Genomic DNA, 21,437 nt, shown 5'->3' on the forward strand with positions numbered 1-21,437 from the left:
CTTATCTTTGATTCGCTGTGTGATGACAAAGGCAAAAGCGCAACCGTCCAAAATGGTTACGATTCAAACTGCGCATATATCACACCTCTCAGCCAATCAGAACCAAGTATGATCATTTAATTAGCATAATGCCAAAGCCCAAGGACACTAAATGTAATAAAAGCAGTCTGGAACAAATCAGACTCAAGATACAAGATTTATGATGAAAACACCTTCTAGTAATTTCTCACATCCTTCCTGTAGAGAGATGAGTGAGCCGGGCTTGTGTTTCAGCTCCTGCGTTGGAGAAAAGCAGCAGCAGCGCAGCGGCCCGAGTCTGAGCACCAGAGCATGAAACTCCACATCGCCTCTGAGAGTGTGTGTAAGAGAGACGTGTGTGTGTGTGTGTGTGTCTCTGCTTGTGTAAACACACGCGCTGCTAAACCCTCTGGGAAAACAAGGGATCTGAAAGTGTCAGCTCATCTTTCCCACCACAAAGCGCGCAGTAATTAGCAACGCAGGCGCTGTTTATGACGAGCCCCGCATCGCCCTTTTACACTGACCAGAGATCCGTGTGCGCGATTTCTCTTCCAGTGACGGGAATAAAATCCGTGAAGTGCAAAACGCCACAATACTGTGAAACATGGGTTTGAGAAAATGGAGATACTAATTTCGTTTTCTTTATTCACCTACATTTTAAGAACATTTTCCAAACATTTGAAAGGTTTTTTTTTTTTTAAATCACCATTTTTAGCATAATTTAAATTGTGTAAACATATCAACATTTTTAATTCAACATTACTGGAATTTTTTAAATAATTTCTAAATCATAATTTTTAATTTATTTTTTAAATTTATATTTAATCACACTTTAAAAAAATTAAACAACTTAATTATTTGATCACTATTTAAAAAAAATTAATGTTTATCATATTTTTAAATATAAATCACCATTTTTTATTATCAGTTTAAAATGTGTAAGCTTTAAAATCAACATCATTTTTAAAAATTGTTTATTTTTTAAATTAATATTTTATCACCATTTAAAAAAAAACACCATTTAAAATTATTTTAAAAATTTAACAATGCATCTCCATATTATTTTTCAAATATAAATCACCGTTAAAAATATAAATCAGTTAAAATGTTTAAACTTTATTAAACTCAACAGTATCACCATTTTAAAATTACAATTTTATGTATTTTTCAGCATTTTTGTCAAAAATTAAAAAAAAAAATTAATTTGATCACTATTTTTTAAATGTTTGTGTTTATTTTCATATTGTTTAAAATATAAATCCCTTTTTTATTATCAGTTAAAATGTGTAAACATATTGAACATTTTTCATTCGACATCTCCATTTTTTAATTATTTCTCAATCATAATTTTTCATTTAGCTTTTATTTTTTAATATTTCATCACCTTTTAAAAAACCCATTTAAATATTTGATCACTATTTTTTCCATTTAACAATGTTTATCTTCATATTACTATTAAATATAAATTAATTTTTATCAGTTAAAATGTGAAAAAAATCAATATTCACCTTTTTAAAATTATTTTTAAACTATAATTTTTATTTAATTTTTAAAAATGTTTTATCTTTTTAAACAAAATCCTTTTAAGCGATTTGATAACTTAAAATTAATTTTTATCTTCAACTTTTTTTAATTTTTACATTTTTTTAATATATAAACTGCCATTTTTGTACTTTACCGTAGCAACCATTTTTTGGACATTTCACGACATGGAGAGAGGAAAACACAAACAAACATCTGGTTGCTTGGGTGAGACGGACGGTGAGTGAGATCTCCTCTCCAATCACAGCCCAGGAAGCAGAAACACATGACGACACACCACTATATATATATATATTGACCATTTATATAAACTGCTATGCTGCCGGTGACTTATACTAACATCCTGCTCCTCCTCCTCAGGAGAACCCTCCAGCTGGAACTGACGACGCAATAACCGTTTAAAAATAAACACACAAATCTGAGACAACATTAAATATGGAGCAGGAGCAGGAAGAACCACCTCCAGCTCAACGTGACGAAGACGAAAGAACTGGTGGTCGATCTGAAGAGAATCAGGGCTCCGGTGAACCCTGTTAACGTCCAAGGGGTGAGTGTGGACGTGGTGGAGGAATAGAAGTACCCGGGGCTGTACTTGGACAATAAACTGGACTGGTCCAAAAACGTGAACACCGTATACAAAAAGGGCCGGAGCCGTCTCTATTTTCTGAGACGGCTGAGGTCCTTCAACATCTGCTGAACGATGCTGCGGATGTTCTCGGAGTCTGTGGTGGCCAGCGCCATCCTGTACGCCGTCGTCTGCCGGGGCAGCGGCTTGAGGGTGAAGGACACTAACAGACTCAATAAGATCATCAGGAAGGCCGGCCATGTTGTAGGCGTGGAGCTGGAGTCTCTGACAGTGGTGTTGGAGAAGAGGACACTGTATATACAATCACTTCACTTTGCTTTTACTTAAGTTATTGAACTTATTTAAATTTTATTTTTATTTATTCTTTTTTAAAGACTATTTTATCTTCTATTTTTAGACATGTTTACTTCTTCCTTGATTCAGGAGCTTGGTTGCAAATTTTGAATTTCCCTCCGGGGATTAATAAAGTAATTCTGATTATCAGCTAACTGCATCAACATTTTGAAAGTGCGTCCTGTTTTGGGAAAAATGTGAAGAGGCCATGGCTGAACGCTTCTCCCCTTCTGCAGCTGCTGATGTCACGCAGTAAATGGGCGTGGTTTATTATCTCGACTCCTGTCCAGATCATGGATGATCACACGACACACTTCAGCTGGCTGCTCTCAACTTACAGCCGTCACAACACACTTGACTCGCAGCAGGCCAACACTCGTTTAATATGGACGTGTAAGTGTGTATGTAGTGTGTGTTATTCAGACCTGGATCCAGAGCGCCGGTCGCAGCGGTCCAGCCCATGATGGGAGGAATCGCCCCCACCACTGAGCCCACCCACGTGTTAGTGATGCTGAGACGCTTCAGCGGTGTGTAACAACACGTGTACAGGAAGATGTTCAGAGCTCCAAGGAACCCTGTTAGAGGATTCACAGCCAAGGTCAACAAGGTCACACCAGGAATCCCACAGGCCAGGGCGAACGATACAGCGTGGAGGGGGCTGAGAGAGAGAGAGAGAGAGACAGAGACAGCCAGACAGCGAGAGAGAGACAGAGACAGAGAGCGAGAGAGAGAGACAGAGAGAGACAGAGAGAGAGAGAGAGAGACAGACAGAGAGCGAGAGAGAGAGAGAGCGAGAGACAGACAGAGAGAGACAGAGAGAGAGAGACAGAGCCAGAGAGACAGAGAGAGAGAGAGAGAGAGAGCCAGAGAGAGAGAGAGAGAGCCAGAGAGAGAGAGAGAGAGAGAGAGAGAGAGAGCAAGAGAGACAACCAGAGAGAGAGAGTAAGAGGACAGAGCCAGAGAGAGAGAGAGAGAGAGAGAGAGAGAGAGAGAGAGAGAGAGGAAATGAAATGATTATTCACATCTCAAGCAACAGAAATCAACACTTCTAGACTTCACAGCATTTTATTTATTTATATTCAATTCACTGATCTGTCATAATGCAGGTACAGAAAAGGAATAAAAACAATAGCCACAAGCGGCGATAAAGGACCCGAACACCTCCGGTATACCAAATCTGGCGTGAATCCAACAACCTGACAAGGAGAACATCAAAATGTAACGTGTCAAAACGCACAAAACCAAAAATCACTCACTTCTTGCTGAGTACGGCGAATACGATGTACATTACAATTTTGTTTGCCTTGGGGCACCGCACACACCAACCAAATTTGACACGGATAGATGAAACTATATACCAGGCAAACGGCTCAATGTCACGTGGGGGCGCTATGGAGTCCCCCAGACACACCCGGGGCCAAGCCTCGAACCCTGAGTCGCGGTGGCCAGGACTGATGTGTGTACCAAATTTCATGAGTTTTCGCCGATGGGAACGCCTCAAAAATGGCCAAGTGTTCAAGAAAAAGAAGAAGAAAAAAAAAACCAAGCAGCCTGAGGAAAACAGGGTCTCGCACCTCAGTGGACGCTGGCGGCCGCGTAGCTCCGGTGCTCAGTGTCCGAATAAATAACCTGAGAAATGGAGAGCAGCTGCTGTGATAAGTGATTTGGTGTGATGAGTGTGTGAGACAAACAAAGGGTTCAGGTGCGTGCTGGAGATCAAATCCCGTCTAAGGCACGCCCGCTCGCCTTTTTTTTTTTTTAAATTAAATTAATAGAAGCGAAGGCCTGGTTCAAGCTCGCAGCTCAGAACTCCATAAATTAAAGGGAGATCCAGATCAGGACCAAAGGATGAAAAAAAAAATAATTCCACACCACTGATTACTGCTGTTACGTGGTGCTTTTAAGTCCGAGTGTGTGTGTGTGTGTGTGTATGTGTGTGTGAGAGAGAAGAGTAAGAGATCAGTGACAGAAGTAAGGTACGACACTCGTACAACTCAAATCAATTCTATTCTATTCCATGCCATTCCATGTACCTGGATAGTCCCTTTAAGCAGGTTAAGGTTAGAGACACCGTGACAAAGCAGCTTCACAGAAATCCGGTTGGAGATCGTGAAAGAAGATCCGAAAAATGATCATGTTTATGGAAACATTTTCCGTTGTTAATATTTAAGAAACTTGGCTTAATTCTGGAAAACATTTGGGTGAATATATACCCAACATATATCCAGTTCCAACCGAGGCATTCTGTGTGAAAAATGTCTTTGTATTTTAAATTTTTAACCAGGTTCGGTGATGGAGGGGAAAAAAAAAAAAGGCATTAGTTCCGTAGTTCATATCTGAGAAACAGGCATTCCATTATATTCCATTATATTCCATTATATTCCATTATATTCCATTATATTCATCTCGCAGGCGCGCTTATCCAGAGCGACATACAACACACCCAGAGCAGCCTGGGGAGCAGTTTGGGGTTAGATGCCTTGCTCAAGGGCACGCTGGGCGCTCCTGCTTGTGCTGAAATGACAGCTGAATGAAACTTCTAGAAAATCATGTAACATCTATAGTACCAATCAAAAGTTTGTACACCCCTACTCTACTCATTCACGGGTTTTTCTGTATTTTAAATTTTCAACATTGTCGAACACCGAAGACATCAAAACGATGAAATAACACATGGAACATACTGTACATGGAAAATTAAAAATAGTGTTAAAAAAAAAACAACGTTTGACATTTTAGATTCTTCAGCGTATCCAGCGTCTCCCTTGATGACGCTTTCCACTCTACTGGCATTCTCTTAACCAGCTTCATGAGGGACTCACCTGGAACGCGCTTCAATTAACAGCTGCGTTTCATCAAAATCAGGGCTTTGAACCGGTTCAAGGAATGAAAACGAAAACCGGGAACTTTTTCTATTTCACATGGAACAGAAACGAAACCAGAAACTTTATTATTTTTTATGTTCCGGAACAGAAACGCTTATTAAAAATAATGGTAACCGGTTAATACCGGTTTTTATTTCGTTCCTCAAAGTTTCCGTAGCCTACAAATAAAAAAGTCATTCTTCTCCTGCGCAAGTTTCTATGACCTGCTGGGGTTCACTTCCTGTGTGACGTTCGCTGACTGAATGGAGAGAGCGGGAGGGTGGACTACTATCACGTCTCCATTACTGAGTGTCTGAGCAAAGAAGAGCCTGAACGTTGCAACCTCCCTATTGGCTGTTTGTAAAAATGTATCAGTTGTTGCCCTTCCCACGGGAATCATCGCGGGCTCGAGAGACGAGACCTGACGAGTTAGTTCGTTGGTAGCAGAACAAAATGTCTGGACACAAATCGGGTTTTCAGAAAAGGAAAGAAAATAAACGGAGGGTCGAAAATACAAAAAAGGAGGCAGAAAATGCAAAACGAGTTTTAAGGTAGGACAAATGGTTACTTTTCTGAGGCAGCCCGCCGTGGCTGCCTGCAGGCTTATTTATTATAGCCCATTTAGTTAAAATAGTTGATATAAAATGTTTATAGTTATAGTTATGTGATGGTTGTCCTGATTTAGACTGGTGTTTTTTTGGGGGGGGGGGTTGCGCGATGTTGCACCCGGGTCCAGATTAGGGCAGAACCGGCCCTGGCTACATTTCAGGTGTAGTTTGTTTTATGTATGTATGTACTTGCGTAGACGTGTACTTGGTCTTCCAATATGGCGCCTAACAAAATCTCGCGGCGCGGTGACGTCATGCGGTAGCCCTCTATAGGGCCTGACTAGCCTTTGGTAACACACTAAACGAATTATCTTTCATTTTTGGCACTTTTTCTGTTTGTGTAGATGGGAAGACATACTGAGAATCCAAATCGCCAACATTTGAAATAATAATTGTTTTGAATTATTTCTTGTCTTATTTAATGAAGGTTGTAATAGAATTAGCCTACATTTGGCTTAAGCTGGATGAGACAGAGACATAATTTTATAGCCATTTGTTAAACAGCTGACAGGGAACGTAATTAACCGTTCCGGGAACGAAATTTTTTTGTTCTAACCGGTTCGGGAACGTCTATTTAATGGTGGAACCCAAAACCGGAAACGTTAAAATTCCGTTTCTGTTTGGAACGAACCAATTGGAAAAAAATTCTGGTTCAAAGCCCTGATCAAAAGTTAATTAGTGGACAAATTTATTAGCTTCTTAATGTGTTTGAGATCAAACAGTAAATAATAAAAACACAGTAAACAGCCCTATTACACACCACAACTGTAGTAATCCATACAGTATTATGTCAAGAACTGAACAACTAAGTAAAGAGAAACGACATCAATCGTTACTTTAAGACATAAAGTGACTTACATTAATAACAATAAAGAAAAACAAAACACCATTGTGGACACGAAGGCGTGTCCAAACTTAATCATTCAACAGTACCGTATATTCCGTTTTCTGAAAACGTGTCCAAGATTGTTTCGGATAAAACGTATTGCTCTATCCACATTCACTGGATATGAGCAATGATTGGCTACTCTACTACTAGGCTATCAGCTTATATATCGTGAGTAGAAAAAAACAAAATGGCAGAGCGTGTTGCTGAAGCAACCGAGGACGAACTAAAAACTCTCCTCGAAAACAAAACCCCAAAAAACTGTCATCAAGCATTTAAAAGAAACCCTCCCCCATATACACACACCGTATCTACTGGTAATGCACCTTTAAGTTGGTCTGCCAACCACCAGAAAATCCTAAAAGAGAAGTAAACCCAAAAAAATACAAAAAAAAAGCAACAAAATACGGAATAAAAGTATTTGATGATAAGAATGCATTTTTTTTTTCAAGAATTATTATTATCGCATTTTTCACAAATTGCTCCTGTCATTTCGCCGGTTTGTTCACATTCTAAGCGGAAATGATTTTGTCGGACGTTGTGCATAACAAAGTTTCTATTGATTGAATTTGCTAAAAATAAAAACGCTCCGTTTCTCAAAATCCAGTGAATGTGGAGAGAATAAAACCGTTATTCCACTCAATCTCGTCCTACACGGCTTCTAGACAACTCGGTGCTACGCACCTCGTCGGCTATCGGCTCATGTACGACTCGATTTCATGGAATAACTTAAATATCCCAAAGCAAGATTTCCTTCCTCGAACGATGAATAAAAGCAGCTAATAGAGCTCAGGATTACAGTTCACAATTCTGAACAACTTCATCACCTTGACGATTAAATTAATAAATATCCTACCATCATCATCATCATCATCATCATCATCTGCCCTGTAAGACTGATTCGGATTGGTAGTGCTGTCGCCATCGCTGGAACCACTCAGGGTCCGACTGCACCGAGCTCCAGGCTGAGAACGTGCACTTCTGAAAGTGCCCATGACGTTGCTCCCGTCACACAGACTCCGTTACTCCTCCAGTCACAACAATCATAAAGAAGTTAGTCAGCTAATTCGATTTGTAAATGTATACTGATGTTCTTTTGTCCTGCACTAAAATCTCATGAACCGTCTTCGATCACTGCTTTCAACAAGTTTCAGAAAATCCATAAAACATGCAGCACGAATGCATTCAATATGGTGAAATGCGCAGTTCTTAACGCTCCTGATAGATTTGTAATGTTCCATATGGCAAACACATCTCCTCCTGCCGAGGAGGAGGATCTGGTTACTCCAAATGTACATTTTAGAACGGTATTAAACCATACTGAAGCCATTTGTTCAGAATGAATCATTATTAATCTTCAGGAGTTCATCGTTTGACATCGCACAAGAAAATTCAACAGAAGCAAGTCCTTCACGAACGTTTTGGTTAGTAGTTGTTGTGTCTCAAAAACAGTCTAACGTTCTCCTCCGATGGCACTGTAACCACTAGCCTGGGCCCGCCCATCCTAAGCGTGACGCAACACGAGGGCCTGTTGCGAGCTTAGTCTGGCCAGGCAAGCTACCTACAGCTCTTCCAAGCTCCCGAAAAATCGGGAACCAATCAACTTTGAGCATCTCCAACGGCCCTGGGTAGAGGCGTGTTCAAGGCACTGACGTAGTAGAACTGCGACCGGAAGCCATAGATTGTTTACAGAATCTATGCCGGAAGCGCTTCATTCACAAATGCTGTATTGAAAGCATTCAACGGGAAGTTCTCATTGAAAACGGAGCAAAGAGCAGCCCTGGAGGGATTTATTGAAAGGAAGGACGTTTTCGCCTTGCTCCCGACTGGCTTCGGTAAGAGTTTAATAATAGGATGTCTATGGTTTAATCTACCAGTTAGCCCCGTCGCGTCGCATACGTCAGAGGAAAGAGTGATGTGATTGGTTTAAGCTTCGTCACAGCCTTTTCTGGCTTCGACCAGTAGCAAACTGAGGCATTTCAGGGAGGCGGGTCAACCACGGGCTCTGGGAAACGGTTGGACTTAATATCTTGGCCAGACCAATAGCTCGCAGAGCTTTGCAGTCGCGTTAGCCAGGCTACGTAACCACAGCTCTAGCACGACATTTCACTACCAGCTCTCAAACTAAATGCAAAACGCAAAAGGACTTGCATGGTAGAAGCTCTGTGTAATGAGTAATCATTGATGTTTTCTCAAAGATGTTTGTTTACGATTTTTGGAAGGAGTCTCCAGTGTCAGTGCTTTGTTACGGTCAGAACTGAAGTTGTAACAAGTTGTGTACCCAAGAACGAGCGTTTGTAGCTGCTATAACATCAGTAACAACAAGAACTAACTTGTTTCGGCGGGACGTTCCACAGCATTAAAAATACAGCTACAAATGGATAAAAAAAAAAAAAAATGTACACCGGTGTCATTGTTTAATAAATAAAAGATAAACACGAGTAGTAAATGAGTATCCGAGCCCGGAAAACATGACTGCACGATAAGGAGTATCATTACACCAGTCTGATGTGAAGCCGTGCTGAAGGACGTTTTAGAGTCTCGGCTTGCACGCCGGTGTAATGTGATTTCTTGCGTCACTTCACATATCAGAGAAAACTTCAAAGGCTGCGGAAGACACAATATGATGCTCAGGACTGACATCAACCGCTTGCTGAAATGTGTGTATTTGTGGGAGCGAGCAGCTCGCTCCGTGTCGAGGCTAATGGATATAACGAGACGTTTGAAAGGTGACGTTTGTGTTTGCACGGCTGCCTGCACGAGCGTGGCTTTGTTTAAGGGTGCTGGCTGTACGTCGGACCCGAGCTTGTTATAAACACGCCGACTACAGCAGAAGGGAACCGTCAGGGCCTTCTAGGCATCCAGAGAAGCCCAACCATATCAGCATCTCAAATGTTATATTTAAATTTCTTTAATTCTTTCATAATTTCATTTTAATTATTCTCTTCTAACTCGGCCTCATGTTCTATCTTCAGAAATGAAAGGGTTACTGTCCTGAAAACATTCAAATCGAGTTCTCCAATGAGATTGTTTTGTTTGTTGTCTCCAGGCTGAGAAGAGTTTAGAGCTGCTCACTCATTGGTTCGGACTTCATTGCCGGGACAGAAGGCCGTGGCAGTGTGTGTTTATGTAGGAAGTGACAGATGACTGATTAACCAATCAGATTTTGAATTATAGTGGGAGGGACCAAAAATTTATCAACCTTGGCCTTCTTGAAGGCCAACGTGAGCTTAACCGCGAGTCGGCGCCGTCAGCGCAAGCAGTGAAGTCGCCTTCCAGCCGGTGTAGCGTTCATCAGTTGTGTTAGCGAACGCTAATAAAGCGGTCAAGCCAGTGCTATCTATCGAGAGCAAGTAGCGCAGGCTAACGACCGAGAAACGAAGAGTTCTGTCTCCAGACTCCTCTTCTACGCTAGCAGTATTTTTCACTCAGACTTAAGTATTCATTTCCCCGTGTAATTTACTTAATTACTTTTAAAATCAACATCGACAGCTACACACAACGGAGCGACCTGGCAGCCTGACGCTAATCCCTTACAAAATCCTTTACCCTGTTGCTTTTTTGGTGTCTGGCTAAGTTTTGGCTGAGCTCAAGTCCCAGCTCTAATAGTAACGGTTCACCAGTGGACTACAGCAAGGCTGAGCTCAGACTCCAAAACTTAAAAAACAAAGTCGCAGTAACGAAGTGCCAAGTCGAAACAAACCAACCCGACTTCAAACCTTTTCTGAAGTTCTAAAAGAACCATCCACGTACCTCATGGAACTCTCTTTTAAAGAATAGACCCATGGGATTGGATTGCCTTTGGTGAGCAAGGCTTCATTTCTGGGACAAAGTGCTCCATCTTGTATCCTAAAAAAGTTCATCATCTTCAGTTTGTCTCTCTTGTGCTCACCAACAAGCTTTCCCTTTCAGAAAGGATTACAAGTTTAAGTGTTCCATCAGAAAGATAACCTTACAGTGTTCCTCAGTTTGCCCCTTGATGGAAACTTCTAAAAGTTCTATCCTGGGCCCTTCATCAGGGTTTCCTTTTCACAGTGCACCCTTCCACTTCTATAGGTTCTTCCTTTCAGGACAAAAAAAGTACCAAGATGCTAAACAGAACTCCATATTCTACACTCAGAAAAAAATGGGTACATTTTTGGGAAACCCCTAATGTTTCTTTGAGTCTGGCCATCAGAGTGGGTTCCACCCCCCATACACACACAAAGGAAGGGTCTATTTAACACCAAAAAGGGAGCCGCGCTCTCTCAGATCGTATGTACACCAACAGCAGAACCTGCAGGTTTGCTTTTCGGAAAAATAACAGGCTTTCGTCTAAACCGGGGAACAGGGGCGCTGAGCCCTCTTACCGAAATGCCGACTGAACCCCAAGTCACACTTAGGCCATGCACTTATATGCTACTGCACAACATGCAATCTTTCTCAAAACGATCTTTTCTCCGTGAAAACATCCCGGCAACACCACGTGACAATGTGTCTGATCATCAAATACGTTATAATTACTCAAAAAATATTCCAAATCATAGTAGATACACCTCCAGACGGCGCAAAAACAATCCGAATTGGTGGTTTCCAGACTGAGGCACCATGTTGTTTACTTGTCGCGGCTGCTCTCACAAGATTTGACATGGGTTACATACAAGGTCAGCTGACTTGAAGAGCGAGAGTTCTCGAGACTGAATGACCTTTCACCCACCGGCGCGGGAGCTTTTGACAGAAGTAGTTCGCGAGTTGTTTTCATTGACACTTGGGCATTTAAAGATGTCATCCCGCGGCACGAAACGGAAGAAAGCCAAAGACTGTCCGGGGCAGATGATGATTACTTCTTTCTTTTTCAAGGTTGACAAACAATTTGTTACAATTTCCCTGTCAGATAGCCTCAGAATGTCCCATTGGAGCCTCAATTTTTCAAAGGCTTTGCACAGCGGGGGGGGGGGGGGGGGGGGGGGGGGGGCAGGCAACCCCCCCCCCCCGCACCATCCCCCCCCCCGTCGCTTCGCTCCCTCGCCATGGTGAGCGCCCTCATGCTAAACTTTTCTATAAAAACCCTGAATAATACCACAAAATGACTATCGCGATAACCACACCATCGCCTGTCCATTTCCACATCCATCAGTGGCAAACTGTAGAACCAAGTCGAACACTTGCAGCTTTCTACACTTGCAGAACTTCAGTTCCAAGCTACAACTGTTAAGAATCCGACAAGCCACGAGGAAAACTTTCTAATCGTGCAAAACACATCACCTCGCAAGCATATCAGTTTGGGCTCAAAGACCCTGTCTGAAAGGAAACCTCGGTTCTAGGGAAAGGTTCTACGTAGAACATTTCAGGATGCATTTCAAGGCACCGGAATGCAGCAATATTGGTCTTATATTTGACTTCACTTCAAGCACATGAAGATGTTCGAGCTGAACGTTTAAACCCAGAGATTAACAGACGCCAGTTATCAGCCATCAGCTCTCCTCTTTATCGGTGCTCTGAGAAACTCTTGTCTAAACGAGGTCAGAGCGAAGGCGTTGAAGATGGAGGTGTTTCACACAGCTGCTCTGGATCCAAACGACAGCTACAGCACTCAAGCCTGCAGTCTTTACTGTGACACACAAGTCGGCAAGTGGAGCTTCAAAAGGAAATAATAATAATAATAAAACAAGGCCAACGTAATCTTGAGCATCCTGGCACCATGAGCCTAAAGGGTGAAGCGTGTGTATTCATTAACCACACACACACACACAGCAGAGGCATTAACTAGCGGGGTCTGATTTGGACTGTTTGGATTCACTCGACTGCCAGTCTTTACCTTCTCCTGTTGACTGATGAGCTCTTTGTTGTGGAAAGTGATTCAGGCGTGGGTCAGAGGTCCTTCGCTATCAGAATCTACTAACAAACTCGATTAGCAACAAGAAAAAGCTGTTAACCTCGAGTGCATGTTATCGCTGCTTGCATTATGCAAGCAGCGATAACCGCTATTAACCAGTAAACTAGCAGTGGAAGAGTAAAAATTCAGATTTCTGAGTTGAAACTTCTTTACAAAACTTCTCCCAAACAAGCAGATCAACTGTAAGCTGCTGCTCACTTATGTATCCCCCACTCTTGCTTATATCCGAATCCAAGCAATCGAAGGAACAGGACACTTATTATGAAATCAAACAGTAGTGATTTGTAGTTGCTGAGAAAAATGTGTCAATACATGCTATATGTTTCGCAAATATATTCAGCCGGTAAACAGGACGTCGATGTGCGACAGACCTGAAAACGATAAACACGGTATAGAACCCCAAGCTGAAGTTTGGTACCAAGTGGCTATGATTTGTGGTTGCTGAGAAAAAGAGTGTTTCAGACAGACGGACAGAGGGAAACCAGTATACCCCCCTCTCCTTTAGCACAGGAGTATTAAAGAAACAAACAAAAAAAACAGCATCGGTGGTGTAGTGGTTAGCGCTGTCGCCTCACAGCAAGAAGGTCCGGGTTCGAGCCCCGTGGCCGGCGAGGGCCTTTCTGTGCGGAGTTTGCATGTTGTCCGCGTGGGTTTCCTCCGGGTGCTCCGGTTTCCCCCACAGTCCAAAGACATGCAGGTTAGGTTAACTGGTGACTCTAAATTGAGCGTAGGTGTGAGTGTGAATGGTTGTCTGTGTCTATGTGTCAGCCCTGTGATGACCTGGCGACTTGTCCAGGGTGTACCCCGCCTTTCACCCGTAGTCAGCTGGGATAGGCTCCAGCTCGCCTGCGACCCTGTAGAACAGGATAAAGCGGCTACAGATAATGAGATGAGATGAGATGATGAAACACACCACATAATAATGCCCTCAACTGCACTCTCGCTTGTGCTGCTTTGAATAAAAAGTCATATGTCGGATTAAATATCAAAACTGGTTGATCATAATCTTAAAGCAGTCCCGAAGCAACTTCACATTTACCCATTACGGCATGCCATCATAGCAGAGTTTCCTGAGCAAGCGAAGCTCCATACTCCAGAGAACACGGGAACGCATCGACCTGATCTTTGAGGGATTTTGCGCCTGTCCGACGTCCATACCGTACATACGAACGATGTGCGTGTACCACCACAGGGAACCTGATCGCAAGTGCAAGGCAACGTTTCTCAAACACCTGACCACCGGACAATGAAATTTGTATTTTTATTTCCCGGAGATAGACGCGTTTTTAATCCAGCGCTTCTTTTTAATTTGGTTTAAAAAAATAACACTGGATTATTTACTCTCACATTCTATGGAAAATATTGATGGAAAAAAAATTCATAGCGGGCAACGCATCTTGGCATTGTAGGCTTTTTTAAAAACCTGAACGATTTCTTACTCTGCACACTCATGTAAACATCACAATTACGAGCATCTTCCTTAGTTTCAAATCATCTGAAACTATCACAGATCGATATCGATTAGTTCTTGTTCTATCCTAACTGCCCTCACCGGCCACTTTAATAGGAACTTGTTCTTTATTCTAAGATCCCTGTTCTTGGCTGCAGGAGTGGAACCCAGTGTGTTCTTTTTTCTGCTGTTGCATGCTGAGATGCTTTTCTGCTCACCACGGTTGTAAAGAGTGATTATATGAGTTACTATATCCTTCCTGGCAAAAAAGCTCAAACCAATCTGTCCATTTCCCTCTGACCCTCTCTTATCAACAAGGCGTTTGTTTCCACCCACAGAACTGTCGCTCGCTCACTCACTCACTCGATTAATGTTTTTTGTTTTCCGCACCTTTCTGTGTAAACTCTAGAGACTGTTGTGTGTGAAACCCCAGGAGATCAGCAGTTTCTGAAATACTCAAACCAGCACCCATGCCACAGTGAAAGAAAGTCACACTTCACTGTGAGATCACGATGTTTCCCGTTCTGATGTTTGAACATTAACTGAAGCTCTTGATTCGTATCTGCGTGATTTGATGCATCGTGCTGCTGTCGAGGGATCGGTTGATTACAGACCTGCATCAGACAGCAGGTGGGTGGATGGGTGTTTCTAATAAAGTGGCCAGTGAGCAGGGATTGAAACGGGCGGTCGCCCACTCACCAATGCGAGTTGGAAAGGGTACGGGAGACTAGTGACAACATGTACTCGACCGAGTGAGCGACTGGCTCGCCATCGTTTATTTAGCTTCGCCTCAGAAATAATAATACAAACAAAAAACGAATTAAGGTATAGAAACTAAAATATAAAAAAATATTACAAAAAAAAGTGAGGCAGGGTAACCACAACAGTCCTAGACCAATTACTGTGGGCCCGACTATAAAAATAAAAAACTGAAATTAGAATAATTTACTAGCCAAAAACGAGTGATATGAATTAGGGCTGTGCGATATGGGAAAAAATGAATATCCCGATACAATTTCTCCATTTCACGATATACGATATATATCTCGATATATTTAAATCTCCTCTAAAGGACCCCATGAAATCTAACTTTTACTCTTTACTGTTTTCACTACAGTCCCTGCAGATTAAATAACATTCTCGGTTAACTTTACAGGTGGTTTTCAACAACACATTTTAAATTTTCATGTTGGTGATTAATCACAATTCAATTGAAATAAGACCATTTTTATTCAACAAAGATGCGGCACAAACTGCAAAAACAATCTTGAAAATTACAACAAAGGGACAACACAATACAGAGCTGCTCAGAGCTCAAACCAATAAAGTGCAGCTCAACACTGAGAGACATTTAGCCTAAATAAGAAAAGTGCTCATTCATTAAATTATTAAAAAAAATAGATCTCCAAGCTATTAACCTGACTACTGAGAACCACTGGAACATTCACAATAGAGAGAGAGATTGCGGGAGAGAAGAGAGAGATCTGCAAAACATCATTTCTCTCTTTGCACACTTTTGAACTGAATGTTTTCTGGCTCCGCCTCTCAGACGTGTAGAATTACGGCTGCTGCCTTTCGTGATGACAGGGTTTTTTGCACACTTTACAAACTGGCATTTGCTGCTCCACGTCCTCCTCGCGATATCCAAAAAACTCCGGATGACCGACCCCTTACAAGTTCTTTTAGGAACCAATTCGTCCGCTTCCATTTTTAATTTGTCGCTGAAATTGACAGAGCTTACACGGTAGCCTGTGCAAAATCAGTGATTGCACGAACTGAGTCAGCGCTGTAAACCGGAACCAGGAAATCGCAGTGTTGCCAGATACTGCTGACGTTTTCCAGCCCAAAATATGTTCAAAACCCGCCAAAACACACTTAAAACCGCCCAATCTGGCAACACAACCGAAACTAGAAAATCTTCCTGGAAGTTCCTTTCAGCACCGAGATGTCACCCGGGATTGGTTGGCGAGTGCGTGACGTTATTGCTTTCTTTACCCTTAGGCAGCCTCTCACGTTACTGCCTGAGGGACAGGGAGAAAACCACCGGGAAATGTTTTAAACAAACACGAAACGAACGCAAGTCGGAAGATGACCATAAAATACTCGATAGTTACGATATAATCATTTTATGTATCGCACACAGAATTTTCGGCAATATATCGAGTATATTCGATATATCGCACAGCCTTAATATGAATATACAAAACCAAACATAATCTAAAATTAGGTTATATACTAAACAATTAGGCATGATAGCCACAATAGTCAGTAGGCCAATTACTGTGGGCCCGACCATAAAAATAAAGTAACTGAAAACTAGGCTATTTAAATATTTAATATGGACAATAAATATATACTAACTTAAAAGCAGCATGAAAGTTCTCCATGCTATATATATATATATATATATATATATATATATATATATATATATATCAAACTACTCACTGCCTCGATGGTTTCTATCAACGATTCTCGCCCATTTTAAGCAGAACTTGGTCTATTTTACCGTTTTTTACGATAATTTCAATAGATTTTGCGAGACATTTGTCAAGTTGGCATAGACGCGGGCGCCGCCATATTTTTTACGTGCGCAGTATACACCGCTACATGCAACATGGCTGCACAAAGTTTCGTTTCTTCCCGTTCATTTTCGTTGCTGCCCGTGAAGACAAATGTAACTTGAACCGCTATTGGTCAGATAGATTAGACCCCTGCGAAGTTTAAAAGTCCTTGGCTTGACGTTTCTGACAGCTATCAGAACAAACGGATATCGCTCAACAAGTATGATGAGCCAGAGCAGCCTGCAGGTGATGAGAGGGAGTATGTGGCAGGAGACGTAGAGCCCCAGGAGAGACAGAATGAGGAGGTGGAAGATGAAGATGACGAGGAGGCGCAGCATGATGTGGTGTATGACCCGATAGATGATGATGATGATGATGATCTGGATGAGGGTTTCGAAGATTGTGATGATAATGAGATGACTGAGGAAGAAGTTTATAGACAGTTGAAATTGATCACTCGTGTATAATATGGTTGTATTATATGAATAAATATATAAAATCGGCTTGAAATTTGTAATTATAAATACGGACCAGTGCTACTCCATTCAGACCAGCACCTCTGAGAGGCACTGGTCCAAATGGACCAGTGCTCCCAAATTCCCGTTTCGATCCCTGGTGAGTGTATATAATAATGTTGTAAAGTGAAAGCGCTGGTTCACTGCTGTCCCCCAGGCACCCAGCACAGTCACACCATAATAAACGTGGTGGTGGTGTTTCTGGCGCATGGCATGCGGCGTCAAAGAAAGGAATAAATATGCATCATAACTGCGATGTGCATCTCATTATTGATCTCACGGTCACAAGACAATGCAGTGATTTATTGACATAAAATACACAACACTACAGAATTCGACGGTTCATTCACGGTGCTGTAATATTATTATTCTGCTCAGGTTGATTGTGTGTCCTGGCAAATATTCTGCTCAAACACTCATCAGCAGCTCTGCTTTTAAGCACAGCGTAAATATCTCTACAGCAGCAGGTCAGTGACGGTGCATGTACCTGGATCAGGTTCCAGTGGACAGGTGTGTTAGCGGCCATCAGCAGATAAACGCTGGCATACGGCCGCTAAGCCTGACAGGCAAAACCTTATCCAGACATTACACTGCCTGAGGTCTTCAGAGTGTAAACAGAGAAGCTGACCTTAGCAACGTGCTCCGGCTCATAGTTTATTCACAACCTACTTATTATAATGAGAGCCTTGATCACAAAAATGACACTGTTTGTCTGTGTAGGGTTAACCGAGGCAGATGTAGGAAAGAGGGAACAAGAAAAGTGAAATTATGGTGCAACCCCGATTCCAAAAAAGTTGGGACAAAGTACAGATTGTAAATAAAAACGGAATGCAATGATGTGGAAGTTTCAAAATTCCATATTTTATTCAGAATAGAACATAGATGACATATCAAATGTTTAAACTGAGAAAATGTATCATTTAAAGAGAAAAATTAGGTGATTTTAAATTTCATGACAACAACACATCTCAAAAAAGTTGGGACAAGGCCATGTTTCCCACTGTGAGACATCCCCTTTTCTCTTTACAACAGTCTGTAAACGTCTGGGGACTGAGGAGACAAGTTGCTCAAGTTTAGGGATAGGAATGTTAACCCATTCTTGTCTAATGTAGGATTCTAGTTGCTCAACTGTCTTAGGTCTTTTTTGTCGTATCTTCCGTTTTATGATGCGCCAAATGTTTTCTATGGGTGAAAGATCTGGACTGCAGGCTGGCCAGTTCAGTACCCGGACCCTTCTTCTACGCAGCCATGATGCTGTAATTGATGCAGTATGTGGTTTGGCATTGTCATGTTGGAAAATGCAAGGTCTTCCCTGAGAGAGACGTCGTCTGGATGGGAGCATATGTTGCTCTAGAACCTGGATATACCTTTCAGCATTGATGGTGTCTTTCCAGATGTGTAAGCTGCCCATGCCACACGCACTAATGCAACCCCATACCATCAGAGATGCAGGCTTCTGAACTGAGCGCTGATAACAACTTGGGTCGTCCTTCTCCTCTTTAGTCCGAATGACACGGCGTCCCTGATTTCCATAAAGAACTTCACATTTTGATTCGTCTGACCACAGAACAGTTTTCCACTTTGCCACAGTCCATTTTAAATGAGCCTTGGCCCAGAGAAGACGTCTGCGCTTCTGGATCGTGTTTAGATACGGCTTCTTCTTTGAACTATAGAGTTTTAGCTGGCAACGGCGGATGGCACGGTGAATTGTGTTCACAGATAATGTTCTCTGGAAATATTCCTGAGCCCATTTTGTGATTTCCAATACAGAAGCATGCCTGTATGTGATGCAGTGCCGTCTAAGGGCCCGAAGATCATGGGCACCCAGTATGGTTTTCCGGCCTTGACCCTTACGCACAGAGATTCTTCCAGATTCTCTGAATCTTTTGATGATATTATGCACTGTAGATGATGATATGTTCAAACTCTTTGCAATTTTACACTGTCGAACTCCTTTCTGATATTGCTCCACTATTTGTCGGCGCAGAATTAGGGGGATTGGTGATCCTCTTCCCATCTTTACTTCTGAGAGCCGCTGCCACTCCAAGATGCTCTTTTTATACCCAGTCATGTTAATGACCTATTGCCAGTTGACCTAATGAGTTGCAATTTGGTCCTCCAGCTGTTCCTTTTTTGTACCTTTAACTTTTCCAGCCTCTTATTGCCCCTGTCCCAACTTTTTTGAGATGTGTTGCTGTCATGAAATTTCAAAATGTCTCACTTTCGACATTTGATATGTTGTCTATGTTCTATTGTGAATACAATATCAGTTTTTGAGATTTGTAAATTATTGCATTCCATTTTTATTTACAATTTGTACTTTGTCGCAACTTTTTTGGAATCGGGGTTGTACTTATCAAAAGCATTGAGAGGAAAAACCAGTGTTTTTGTAAATAATGATTGTACCAGGGTTCGGATACATTTTCCACACCCAAAGCCACATTTTTCCGATCATATTTAACACCACCACAGTACAAATAACCAGGTTATTATTTAAGTAATGATTTTAAAATCCAGCTGTTAACATGTTACACTGGGAGTACTTAAGCTGGTATGTTGTCAAATAATTGCCAGAACCAAGCGAGTAATTGCTGATGATATATTTTTTCACAGGGCTCAAAATTTCCAGTGGCTCCCTGCGGCGCGGTACTGTAGCTCAGATGAATCAATTAAAACCAAACCCAGACAAGTTCAATGCACAGCATTTTATTCAAGCTGCAATGCTAAAACACCGCAGTGTTCTTCTGTTCCTGCCATCTACATCTGAAAAACTAAACTGATACCTTCGACTCATCAAAAGAAAAGGGAAGAGAAGAGAAGAGCACTGACTTTGCTTCATTGAAGATTAGATGGAGTAAAACTGTTTACTGTAAACACTGTTCAACAAAGAACTATAAACTAGATAGGGATTGTGACTAAAATCGCAGTTATTTGCGCCAGCTGACCTCTGTCAATTGAAGGTCAAGGAAAAGTTGCGTCCTGCCGCGCTAAACAAAAAACGAGCGCTCTGAGAACACAACATCTCTCACTGCAATATATTGCAAACAAAATTGCAATATGCGTATTGCTATCCTATAATAAAACCTTTTGCCAAGTTTCGTGAAATTCCTCCAAAAATCGCGAGAGGAGTTGATTTCAGAAGGTGAGAACCCTTTCCGGGCGGGTGGGCGGGCGAGCCGACCAGCTAGCCAGACTTCGCCACGACATAATCCCCCTTCAGGCCTTTTGGCCAGCGGGGGATAAAAACCTTATTGAAAAAAAATCATGAAAATTGACAGTTATAAGTGATTGGGGGGAAAAAAAAACCTCCCATTTTTCATGCATCATTCCGGTTCAGTGATCCAGATCAGCACCAAAAGTCATAGCAATGTAATTCAGCCCAGAGGTATTCATGTGAAACTTGGTGATGATTGGTTGAAAGCTGAGGGAAAAACAGCGTCCTAAAAATCTCATCTCATTATCTGTAGCCGCTTTATCCTGTTCTACAGGGTCGCAGGCGAGCTGGAGCCTATCCCAGCTGACTACGGGCGAAAGGCGGGGTACACCCTGGACAAGTCGCCAGGTCATCACTTATTATAATAATAATAATATAGATTGAGTCACTGCCTAAAAGCAGAGCTCCCATCTGTTTCTGGGTTGTAGAATTTTCTTATATCGTAGCCAGCCTCTTTTGTTTTATTTCTTTACCGTTATAGTTACTGTTTCCTTATGTTGTACAAAATGTCAGGCCACAACAGTGACAAGTTACTCACTACTATACTGTCCCGACTACTACTCTACTTCACTACTCATTTCACTAGTTGTTGGGTTTCCTGTGGTGGTGGCACATATAGAACCAAAACCATCAGAAAACAACTCGATGAGTTTCTTTATGTATCCACACTTTATGCCTATGGGGCTCTGCACAGGAGCGCTGCTAATAATAATAATAAACTATATACAGACCGTGACTAAAGTCACAGTAATTTGCGCTAGTTGTTACAAACCGGAACGTCTGGTCACCGTACCCTATAGATCCAGAACAGTAAGAGGAAGAGAATGACGCTTAGTGAGGAAAAGTTGTGCCCTGCCACCCTGAAAAAAAAAAAAAAAAAAAAAGAATGAATTATGAAAATGGACAGAGTTATAAGTGATTGAAAAAAAATCCCATTTTTCATGGATTATTCTGGTTCAGTGATCCAGATCAGCACCAAAAG

General features: G+C 41.8%; 1 protein-coding gene across 1 annotated transcript in view; it reads right to left on the minus strand.

Annotated features, from left to right (window-relative positions):
* The window catches only part of LOC132898596 (protoheme IX farnesyltransferase, mitochondrial), a 121,598-nt gene that overhangs the window by 1,754 nt on the left and 98,407 nt on the right, over nucleotides 1-21,437 (minus strand). Inside the window, exon 6 of the mRNA XM_060940309.1 lies at nucleotides 2,905-3,137. Within this exon, the coding sequence (XP_060796292.1) occupies nucleotides 2,905-3,137 (233 nt within the window). The remainder of the gene's footprint in view (nucleotides 1-2,904; nucleotides 3,138-21,437) is intronic.

This window comes from Neoarius graeffei, chromosome 14, assembly GCF_027579695.1.
Source record: "Neoarius graeffei isolate fNeoGra1 chromosome 14, fNeoGra1.pri, whole genome shotgun sequence".
NCBI lineage: Eukaryota > Metazoa > Chordata > Actinopteri > Siluriformes > Ariidae > Neoarius > Neoarius graeffei.